A 10907-nucleotide genomic window follows, 5' to 3' on the forward strand; every position below is an offset into this window, starting at 1 on the left:
TGAGCCCAGGAGTTGGAGGTTGTTGTGAGTGTGATGCCACGGCACTCTACCCAGGGGGATAGCTTGAGGCTCCGTCTCAAAAAAAAAAAAAAAAACAGACACAGAGACCAATGGAACAGAATAGAGAAGCAATATAAATTCACATATTTAGAACCAATTCATCTTCAACAAAGGTACCAATAACTTACAATGGGTAAAGGGCCATCCCTCCAGTAAATAGTGCTAGGGAAATTGGATATCTTACATTCAGAAGAAAGAAATTGGATTCTCTACCATATGGGGGATCCATATATACACAAATCAAAGTAAAACTGGATTAAAAACTTGAATCTAAGCCCTGAAATTATGAAACTACTAGAAGAAAACTTTGGGGAAATCCTCCAAAACACTGGTCTGGGCAAAAAATTGTGTTTAAGACATCAAAATCACAGGCAATCAAAGCAAAAATAGACAATTGAGATCACATCAAGCTACAAAGCTTCTGTATAGCAAAGGAAACAATCAACACAGTGAAAAGACAACCCACAGAATGATAGAAAATATCTGAAAATTATCTAGCTGATAATAGATAACCAGATTACTTAAGAAGCTTATGTAACTCAATAGCTCAACTAAACAATAATCTGATTATGAAAGGGGAAAAAGATCAGAATAGACATTTCTCAAAAAAAGACAAATAAATGGCCATGAGGTACATAAATAAAAGCTGAACATCACTAATCATCAGACAAATGCAAATCAAAACCAAAGTGAGATACCACCTCTCCCCAGTTAAAATGGCTTGTATCAGAAAGACAAAAACAAAAACAAATCAGATACTAGTGAGGATGTAGAGAAAAGGGAACCCTCATACCCTCTTGAAAGGGATGAATATAAATTATTGGTATAGCTACTATGGAGAACAATATGGAAGTTCCCAAAAAAACTAAAAGTAGAACTTCTATATAATCTAGCAATCCACTAGTGGATAAATATCCCCTTAAAAGGAAATCAATATATCAAAGAGATATCTGTACTCCCATGTTTATTGCAGCACTATTCACAACAGCCAAAATAGGGAATCAACCTAAGTATCCATCAATAGGTGAATGGATTTTAAAAAGTGGTAAACAATGGAATATTAGCCATAAAAAAATGAAAATATGAAATTCTGTCATTTGCAGCAAAATGTATAGAATTGAAAGTTATGTTAAGTGAACTAAGCCAAGCAAAGAAAAACAAGTATTGCATGTTTACATAGTGGGAGATGAAGAGACAGAATAGATTACCAGAGGTCAGGAAGGGGAAGGGGAAACAGGAGACAAAGGAGGGAAAAAGAATATAAATGTATTTATTACTACCAACAGTATACTTAAAATTGGTAAAGATGGTAAATTATGTATGTATACAAAATTTACGGAAAAAATTAAAATGTTCCTTAAACCCCCACCCCAACAACCCAAAATAATAGCTTAGATTTTGGTTTCACTGGATTTCTGCAAAAAATGTAGCATCAGCCCACATTTTACGAATTTTATAAAATATAGTAAAAATACCTAATAGTCCCCAGGAGCAGTGGCTCATGCCTATAATCCTAGTACTCTGTGAGGCAGAGGCAGGTGGATTGCCTGAGCTCATAGGTTCGAGAATGCCTGAGCCAGAGAGAGACCTCGTCTCTAAAAATAGCCAGGCTGTTGCCCGTAGTCCCCAGCTACTTAGGAGGCTGAGGCAAGAGAATCACTTGAGCCCAAGAATTTGAGGTTGCTGTGTGCTGTGATGCCACAGCACTCTACCAAGGGCGACAAAGTGAGACTTGGTCTCAAGAAGAAAATCCTAACAGTATAACCCCCACATCCATACACAAATGAGACAGAAGTAGCGAACCAAAGTGAAGTATAAATCTATACTATTAAGTCTGAAATAGAAAAGCAGCTTCAGCTAATGATTTTTCTTTCTAAAGTATATGTTTCACTGAAAATGCCTAAAAACAACAGCAATAAGCATACCTAGTGCTCAGTCAACTAGGGTCTCTAAGCATTATTTCCCATTAAAATATAACATTTACAGAAGATATAGGAAGAAGCAAGCTAAGTAACACCACAAATATAAAATCAGCCAAATCCAAATTTCCAATCCAATTCTATAAGACAAATAACCCAGTTTCTTCAACAAATAGGAGATTTAAAAACTAACCCTTCCTATATATAGGTCAGACAAATTCACGACTCATACTAGAAGAATTTTTTTTAGGATGAGTTTACAAACTTAATTGTCTGACCTTGTAGAATATAGTTAGAAATGTTAGATTAAAAAATATTCATTTTAGGCTCGGTGCCTGTGGCTCAAGTGGCTAAGGCGCCAGCCACATACACCGAAGGTGGCAGGTTCAAATCCAGCCCAGGCCCACCAAACAACAATCATAGCTGCAACCAAAAACAAAAAAAATAGCCGGGCATTGCAGCAGGCACTTGTGGTCCCAGCTACTTGGGAGGCTGAGGCAGGAGACTCGCTTGAGCCCAGCAATTGGCGGTTGCTGTGAGCTGTGATGCCACAGCTCTCTACCCAGGGGGATAGCTTGAGGCTCTGTCTCAAAAATATATATATATACTCATTTTATTTATTTTTTTATTTTGAGACAGAGTCTTACTCTGTTGCTCTGGGTAGAGTGCCGTAGCATCCCAGCTCACAGCAACCTCAAATTCTTGAGCTTAAGCAATTTTCTTGCTTCAGCCTCCCAAGTAGCTGGGACTAAAGGCGTCTACCACAATGCCTGGCTATTTTTTGTTGCAGTTGTCATTGTTGTTTACCTGACCTGGGCCGGGTTTGAACCTGCCAGCCTCACTGTATGTGGCTGGCACTGTAACCACTGTGCTATGGGCACCAAGCCTAAAAAATATTTAAGAGACATAATGAACATATATGATATATAGACCTTGAAGATCCTAATTCAAATAAAAACTTTCTATAAAAATACATTTTTGAGATAATTTAGAAAATCTGAATAGAGACTGTGTATTAAATGGTATTTAAAAACTTAATTTTTATTAAGTGAGATGATATGGTGGGTATGGAAAAATACCTTAACAACATCAAATCACAGTCCTTGTTCCAGCCTAAAGCACTGGTTTTGACTCTTTATAACACAATAGAATATATAACCATATTTCACAAGAGAGCTCACTCTAGACATACATGAAATGAATAATCACCATATCTACCACATCTGAGACTTATGTTTTCAATTCCAATAAAGTTGCCAACAAATCTCTAATTCAAGAGACCATATACACACACCATAGGATATATTATCAGATAAAAGTTTTGGCAAATCTTGGTAACTTACAGCCATGCCATGTCTTTCTCTTATTATCAAAGTAAGCCTAATAAAAGAGGACTAAAGGTTAGTCTGGAAGACTTATTTAGCGATGTCTAATATTCTCAAAGATCACTTCATTCTTGCCTATGTCTCCCAACCACATATGTATTTATTAATTTGTTACAGATTGCTTTAAGGAATAACACTGAACTAATGACCTACAATTCTCAAATTCTAACTTTTCCACTTAAAAAATGCATTTAAGGCTCGGCGCCTGTGGCTCAAGCGGCTAAGGCGCCAGCCACGTGCACCTAAGGTGGCGGGTTCGAATCCCCAGCCTGGACCCGCCAAACAACAATGACGGCTGCAACCAAAAAATAGCCGGGCGTTGTGGCGGGCGCCTGTGGTCCCAGCTACTTGGGAGGCGGAGGCAGGAGACTCGCTTGAGCCCAGGAGTTGGAGGTTGCTGTGAGCTGTAATGCCACGGCACTCTACCCAGGGGGACAGCTTGAGGCTCTGTCTCAAAAAAAAAAAAAAAATGCATTTAATAGTTTGTTTGTTTTGAGACAGAGCCTCAAGCTGTCATCCTGGGTAGAATGCTATGGCATTACAGCTCATAGCAAGCTCCAACTCCTGGGCTCAAGCGATTCTCCTCCCTCTGCCTCCCAAGTTGCTGGCACTACAGGAGCCAGCCACAAAGGCTGGCCATTTTTTGGTTGCAGCCGTCATTGTTGTTTGGTGGACCTAGGCTGGATTCGAATCTGCCAGCTCAGGTGTATGTGGCTGGCACCTTAACCGCTTGAGCCACAGGTGCTAAGCCCATTTAATAGTTTTATTAAGATATAATTCATGGCAGCACCTGTGGCTCAGTGCATGGGGCACTGGCCCCATATATCAAGTGTGGCAGGTTCAACCTCCACCCCGCTCAAACTGCAACAACAACAAAAAAATAGCTGGGCATTGTGGCTGGTGCCTGTAGTTCCAGCTACTCAGGAGGCTGAGGCAAGAGAATGGCCTGAGCCCAGGAGTTGGAGGTTGCTGTGAGCTGTGACACCACAGCACTCTACCAAGGGCAATATAGTGAGACTCTGTCTTTAAAAAGAAAAGAAAAAAGATACAATTCACATACCATACAATCTACCTATTTAAAGACTATAAGTCACTGTTTTTTAATATATTGATGATTGAAAAATGTTACTACCATCTAATTTTAAAACATTTTCATTCCCCCAGAAAGAAACCCTTTTAACCATTAGCTGTCATTCCCCATTTCCCACTCTTTACTTTCCATCCCTCACATTCTGTTTGTATAGATTTGATTATTATAGATATTTCTAATAAATGGAATCATATAATATGCGTTTTTGACTTTTTAGAAAATTAGAATATTATCGTTTAGTATCTCTCCAACATAACTTTCAATGGTTGTAAGACAATATAAAGTTTCTTCAACTCTCTGGAATGTTTAAAGCAGCTCACACTCTCCAGATACCAGGATGAGCATCCAGTTCCCAAGGCTTCCCTATTTGACATCTTTAGTCCTGTGACACTTAAAGCATCAGAGCAATCCAATATCCATGGTCTAGGCCATTTTTCTACCTTTGCCTCACACAAGAGATTTCCCAAGGCAGGAATAGATTTTCACCTGATGTTCCCACCATCCTTGCCCCATCCTCTAAAACCATGACTTATCCCACTTCCATTCTCAAGGCTAGTTGCTAAGTCAGTCAAGTACTAATCTGGAGTTATGTCAATCTATCTTGGACTGGGTCAAGCTATGCCCTGGTGCCAGGAGACCATGAGCCCTAGGAAGACTGGAGGTTGAGAAGGAGTGTGGTAAGTAGGGAAACTAGATTCTGGAGCTGGTAGCCTGCATCTTTGGTTCCTTTTACTTCACTGAGGGAATCAGAGAGAGATGACTACATATCTGCAAAGGCCAAAAAGGAGATAGCCAGCCTACACTATGAAGTGGAAATTGATTGGAGCCAAGTTATCAAGTAGGGCAAAGGAAGAACTGAGAAAGAAAAGAAAAATAAGTAAAGTGTTCAAGGTTCTCTTCATCCAATGGAAGAAAAGTCTCTTACCAGGAAAAGTCAGCTCTAGGAAGCGAGGAACAAATGGGCCATTGGGCTAGACTAGAGAGAAGTGCTTTGGCATGAGGTTTCTCTGCTCAAGCCAGCTTTAAAGGAAAGGTTAAAAAAAAAGAGAGAGAAAGGGTTCACACTGTCACTTGTCCAAGCCTGCACTCTTCTGGCCATTAATTTGGGTCCAGATAGAATTCCCTCCCCTTTTCACTCTATACAATGTACAGAAATGACCATCTGCCACCAAGCAACACATTATCAGAAAAAAGCAAAACTGCCTAAACTCTCCTGAAGTACTGTTCCACTATGAAAAATATGCTGTTTATGCTCATAGCTCTTAGCGGCCTTCCCTATCTCTGCTTCTGTTAGACATTTCTTCTAGAAATACATATAGCTAATCTTCCTGAATCCAACTGACTAATCCCCTTTCCCACCCCAGGAGTTTTTGACCCCAGAGGCAATTTCTAATACCTGAAATAAATGACAACATATTTCAGCAAATGCCTCAGCCCTGCAATGTTGCACCTAGACCAAAATAAAGTATGTAGGAAGCTTTTATATGTGATTTATGAGATAAACTGGGTGTACTATAATTCATAAACTTAATGTTACCATTGATTACAGTTACTATAACCAACAGGTATAGAATTATAGTATTCTAATATTTTAACCAGTAGTACAGCCATGCTCATGTGTACCAGCTGATAATTCTGGGAGGTTCTCATGTCTTATGCTGCTTCTGAAAGTGGCACTAGACTCCATAAAGCTATAAACCTCCTATCAGGACTCAACATCACTGTGTAACACTCTGTAAGAAGGAAATGTGCTTCTATTGCTTATACAGCACCACAAAAAAAGTGTATTAAAGGAGAGCAAGTTGAAAACATATCATGTGTAACCAATACCTGTATAGTTATTAAAAGTAATATATAAAATTAAATCACATCACACACAACAAACCTATCACACAGTAAAATTCAATTATAAATTCTGAGCTTCCATTAGCAGAATGAACTGCAACTGAAATTCTTGTATGTTTTTCTGCCGCATGGTCCCAGAGATATTTAATATTTGCAGACTATATTATTTACTCTGCAAGCAAAAGCAACACAGTACCTTATAATGTCTGTTCGCCACAGCATCATGAAGGGGAGTAATCTGATACAGTCCTTTGACATTTACATCTGCTCCACCTTTCAGTAGTTCACTTGCTGTCCAATAAAATCCTCCTACGCTAGCTTCATGAAGTGCTGTCCAACCTGTTACACAAAAACAATATGGTGCTTGTTTACATTTAGCATCTTAATATTTTATGCTTGTACTTAAAAATCAACTCTAATTCTAGGTTTCTTTAAAAAATATTTTGATTATGTGAGACAAGATAATATCACTGTGAAAGTATACTGTATTATTTGGTGGGTTCAGTAAGTCTGAGGGGCAAATCAAATTCCTACCCCTCACCTTGCTTGTGGAAAAAAATGAAAAGAAGTAAAATATCTAAAAGTAATCCTGACCTCTCCAAATAAAAATGTTGTACACAGTTCATCATCAACTCAGAGAATTCTGGTTACAGGCTACTTTTCTGTAGAGATAAGGGGTATTAAAGCTTTATTTCTAATTCAAGGTGCTTCTATTAAAATAATCCAGCTAGCTAGATTACATGCCAATCAGTTCTAAAGTATATAGAGTACTTCTTGTTCTCTTTATTTACCACCTGTCATATAGACAAACACCCCTTTTTTTGTTAGCCAAAGACAAATGACATAAGTTACAGATACTGATTAAATCCTAATAAATCATATTATAGACATAAGGAAACCTAAAAGTTGCATATTAAAATGCTTTTCAGAGCATTCTCTATAAACCAGGGTTTCTCAATCTCAGCAATGATTTGCTGGGTCTGATGTTTCTTTGCTGTTCTGAGCATCACAGACTGTTTAGCAGCATCCTGGCCTCAACACATCAGATACCAATAGCAACTTCCATCCTAGTTGTACAACTAAACATGTTCCCCTAAACTTCCAAAAGTCACCCTAGTTCAGAACCACTACCATAAAGTGTTTTGTAAGGAGTTTCTCCTACAGTATTAATCACAAAATCTTAAGGAAGAAGTGAAGAGCACCAAAAATGATAAATACATAGTTAATAGGGGTTTTCCCTATATAATTCCCTAAAATACAAATATTTATTTATTTATTTACAGACAGTCTCATTTTGTTGCCCCTGGTAGAGTGCTGTAGCATCACAGCTCACAGCAACCTCAAACTCTTGGGCTCAAGTGATTCTCTTGTCTCAGCCACTCGAGTAGCTGGAACTACAGGCACCTATTACACCTGGCTATTTTCAGAGGCGAGATCTCGCTCTTGCTCAGGCTGGTCTCAAACCCATGAGCTCAGGCAATCCACCTGCCTCAGCCTCCCAGAGTGCTAGGATTGCAGTCATGAGCCACCATGCCCAGCCCAAATACATATTTAAAGCAAAGATTATAACATTATGTTTTGGTATTTATAATATATATAGAAGTGATACATCTGATAGCTACCATATTTTGCTGTGTATAATGCACTCTAGTATACAATGTGCACACACATTTTTGGCCCATACTTTTAGGAAAAAAACTTTTGTTTTAATTTTTTAATTCAAATTTTTATTTGTTTATATTTAGATACTTGTTCTTGTATTATAAGGGTTTTTTTTAGCATTTATTTTTTAACATACTATAGTATAAGAAATTTTATGTAACAAATAATTATGAAACATGAGAACAGATACAAGGTATGAGAAATTTTATGTACCAGTAACACATTTACGGTATTTACACATTTTAGAAAGCCAACAGCTCTTTGTCACTGTCACTCTGAGAAGTATAATCTTCAATTTCTGGATTAGTGGTGTTTTCTGAAGAGTCACTTTCTTTATCCTGTAAGTTTCATTGTCCTCAGTTCCACCCATAGTATTACTAATGCCACATTTTTAAAATGATATCACAACTACTTTCTTTTTGTTTTTGTGACAGAGTCTCACTTTGTTGCCCTTGGTAGAGTGCCATGGTGTCATAGCTCACAGCAACCCTAACTCTCAGTTTTTCATTTTTAGTAGAGATGGGGTCTCACTCTTGCTCAATTTGGTCTCGAACTCCTGAGCTCAAGCAATCTACCCACCTCAGCCTCCCAGACTGCTAGGATTACAGGTGTGAGCCACCACGCCTGGCTAACCACTTTGTTCTTGACTCTGTTCCACAATCTTAGGATCCAATCACAAACCTGGGCAATGAATGGATGCTTTCTTAATTCTGCCTGTAGGTGTTAAATCATCACCAGCTGACTACATCCAGGACATGTGCTCTTTCTTCCTTAGGGCCTTTAAAAGACTTCTTTAGTGACACATCAAGAGGTTGCGTTTGGCCTGTTAGCCTACCAAGTATCACAGCAAGTTGAGTTTTCAAGTCCACCGCAGTTGCTTTTGCACTTACAAAAACAAGCAAAACTGATTTTTAAAGTAATCCTACAGGGCTTTGTGCCCAGACATTGTTAAACTAGATTTTCATGCCTTTCGGCTTCATCCATCCTTTCCACGCATGAGGACAATAACTCCACTTGGAATCTTCTCTTTTGAAAATGTGTTTCTTTTAAAGACGATCATAGATGGTAGCTTTGTCCCACCTGCATGGCAGGTGAGAACAACATTGAAATATTTTTTCTCATGTCCATTAACTTTAATAGCCGCCATCTTTGCTCCTTTGACGTCCACAGTTCTATGTGAGTGAAACGTCATCCACATTGGTGATTTGGGACAGCTCAAAGTGGTCATTCAAAGATTGATAACAATGAAATTTCAAAACTCAATTCTCATAGGTTGCTAGAAGTTTGGGGCAAGTTTTGTTTGTGTCCTCATGCACAAACCTTCTCTCTTCATAAAGTTAAGGCACCATTTAGATGTGCCTGAGAAATCATCAATGTTTTTTTCTCATGCAACCCTTTACCCCTCTTCTTGTATCATTTTGGTCAAAACAGAGATCCCAGTTTAATAAGGCTCTGGAATCCAGTTCTTTACCTCAACCTACTTTGGAGGTTTCCCTCACATTGATTTCCTCTCTCTTAGCAACTGAAGAAGCTTTTCTTCTTGTTTCCTCCACAATCTAATGACACCCTCTGTTAGAGGAGGTCCAAAGTGTCTTTCAATAACAACAAAAACTCCTGAACCAGATGGTTTCACACCAGAATTCTATCAGACCTTCAAAAAAGAGCTGGTACCTATATTGCAGAATTTATTCCAAAACACTGAGAAGGAAGGAACCCTTCCCAACTCTTTCTATGAAACAAATACATGTATCACCCTATACTAAAGCCAGGAAAGGGCACAACAAAGAAAGAAAACTACAGACCAATTATCTTTAATGAATATAAATACAAAAATGCTCAATAAAATCTTAGCAAACAGAATTTAGCTACACATAAAAAAATTTTTTTTCATCACAACCAAGGGGATTTCATCCCAGGGATGCAAGGCCAGCTCAATGTATGCAAATCTGTAAATGTAATTCACCACATAAATAGAGGTAAAAACAAAAACCACATGATCCTCTCAATAGATGCAGAAAGAGCATGTGAAAAAATTCAACACCTTTTTTGATAAGAACACTTAAGAAAACTGGCATAGATGGAACATTCCTAAAATTGATAGAAGCCATCCATGACAAATCCACACCCAGAATCATATTAAATGAAGAAAAACTGGAAGTATTTCCACTTAGAACAGGAACCAGATAAGGCTGTCTACTATCACCACTGCTAGACCCCATCTACTATTCCAGTGCTGGAACTCCTAGCCAAAGTAACCAGACAAGAGAGGGATATTAAGGGGATCCAAATGGGGAGACAAAGGACGTTAAACTATCACTGTTCGCAGATTACATGATTTTATACCTAGAAAAGATTCAAAGATTCAACCACGATTCTCTTGAAACTGATAAAGACAAAGGAGTTTGAGGTTGCTGTGAGTTGTGACACACTAGCCCTTTACTCAGGGCAAAAGAATGAGATTCTGTCTATGGAAAGAACTATGAAACTCAAAGAAATTGCAAAGGATGTCAACTGACAGAAGACCATACCATGATCATTGCTCAGCAGAATTAATTTTGTTAAAATATCTATACTGCATTACACATGTAATGCAATTCCCATTAAAATACCAACATCATACTTTACAGATCCGGAAAAAACAGTTCTGTGATTTTTATGGAATTGGAAAAAACCATAAATAGCCATTGAAATTCTATGAAATAAGAACAAATTTGGAGGCATCACTTTACCAGACTTTAAACTATCCTACAAGTTTATAGTGATCAAAAAGTATTGCCGGCTCAGTGCCTATAACTCAACCGGCTAAGGCGCCAGCCACGTACACCAAAGGTGGCGGGTTCAAATCCCCAGCCCGGACCTGCCAAACAACAATAACGGCTGCAACCAAAAAATAGCCGGGCGTTGTGGCGGGCGCCTGTGGTCCCAGCTACTTGGGAGGCGGAGGCA

At 38.5% G+C, this 10907-nt stretch overlaps 1 protein-coding gene across 1 annotated transcript in view; it reads right to left on the reverse strand.

Moving 5' to 3' along the window:
• The window catches only part of ANKRD31 (ankyrin repeat domain 31), a 178688-nt gene that overhangs the window by 112972 nt on the left and 54809 nt on the right, over positions 1–10907 (reverse strand). The window contains exon 11 of the mRNA XM_012802743.1: positions 6496–6638. Within this exon, the coding sequence (XP_012658197.1) occupies positions 6496–6638 (143 nt within the window). The remainder of the gene's footprint in view (positions 1–6495; positions 6639–10907) is intronic.

This window comes from Otolemur garnettii, unplaced genomic scaffold (assembly GCF_000181295.1).
Source record: "Otolemur garnettii isolate 467f Iridium unplaced genomic scaffold, OtoGar3 scaffold00017, whole genome shotgun sequence".
Classification (NCBI taxonomy): Eukaryota; Metazoa; Chordata; class Mammalia; order Primates; family Galagidae; genus Otolemur; species Otolemur garnettii.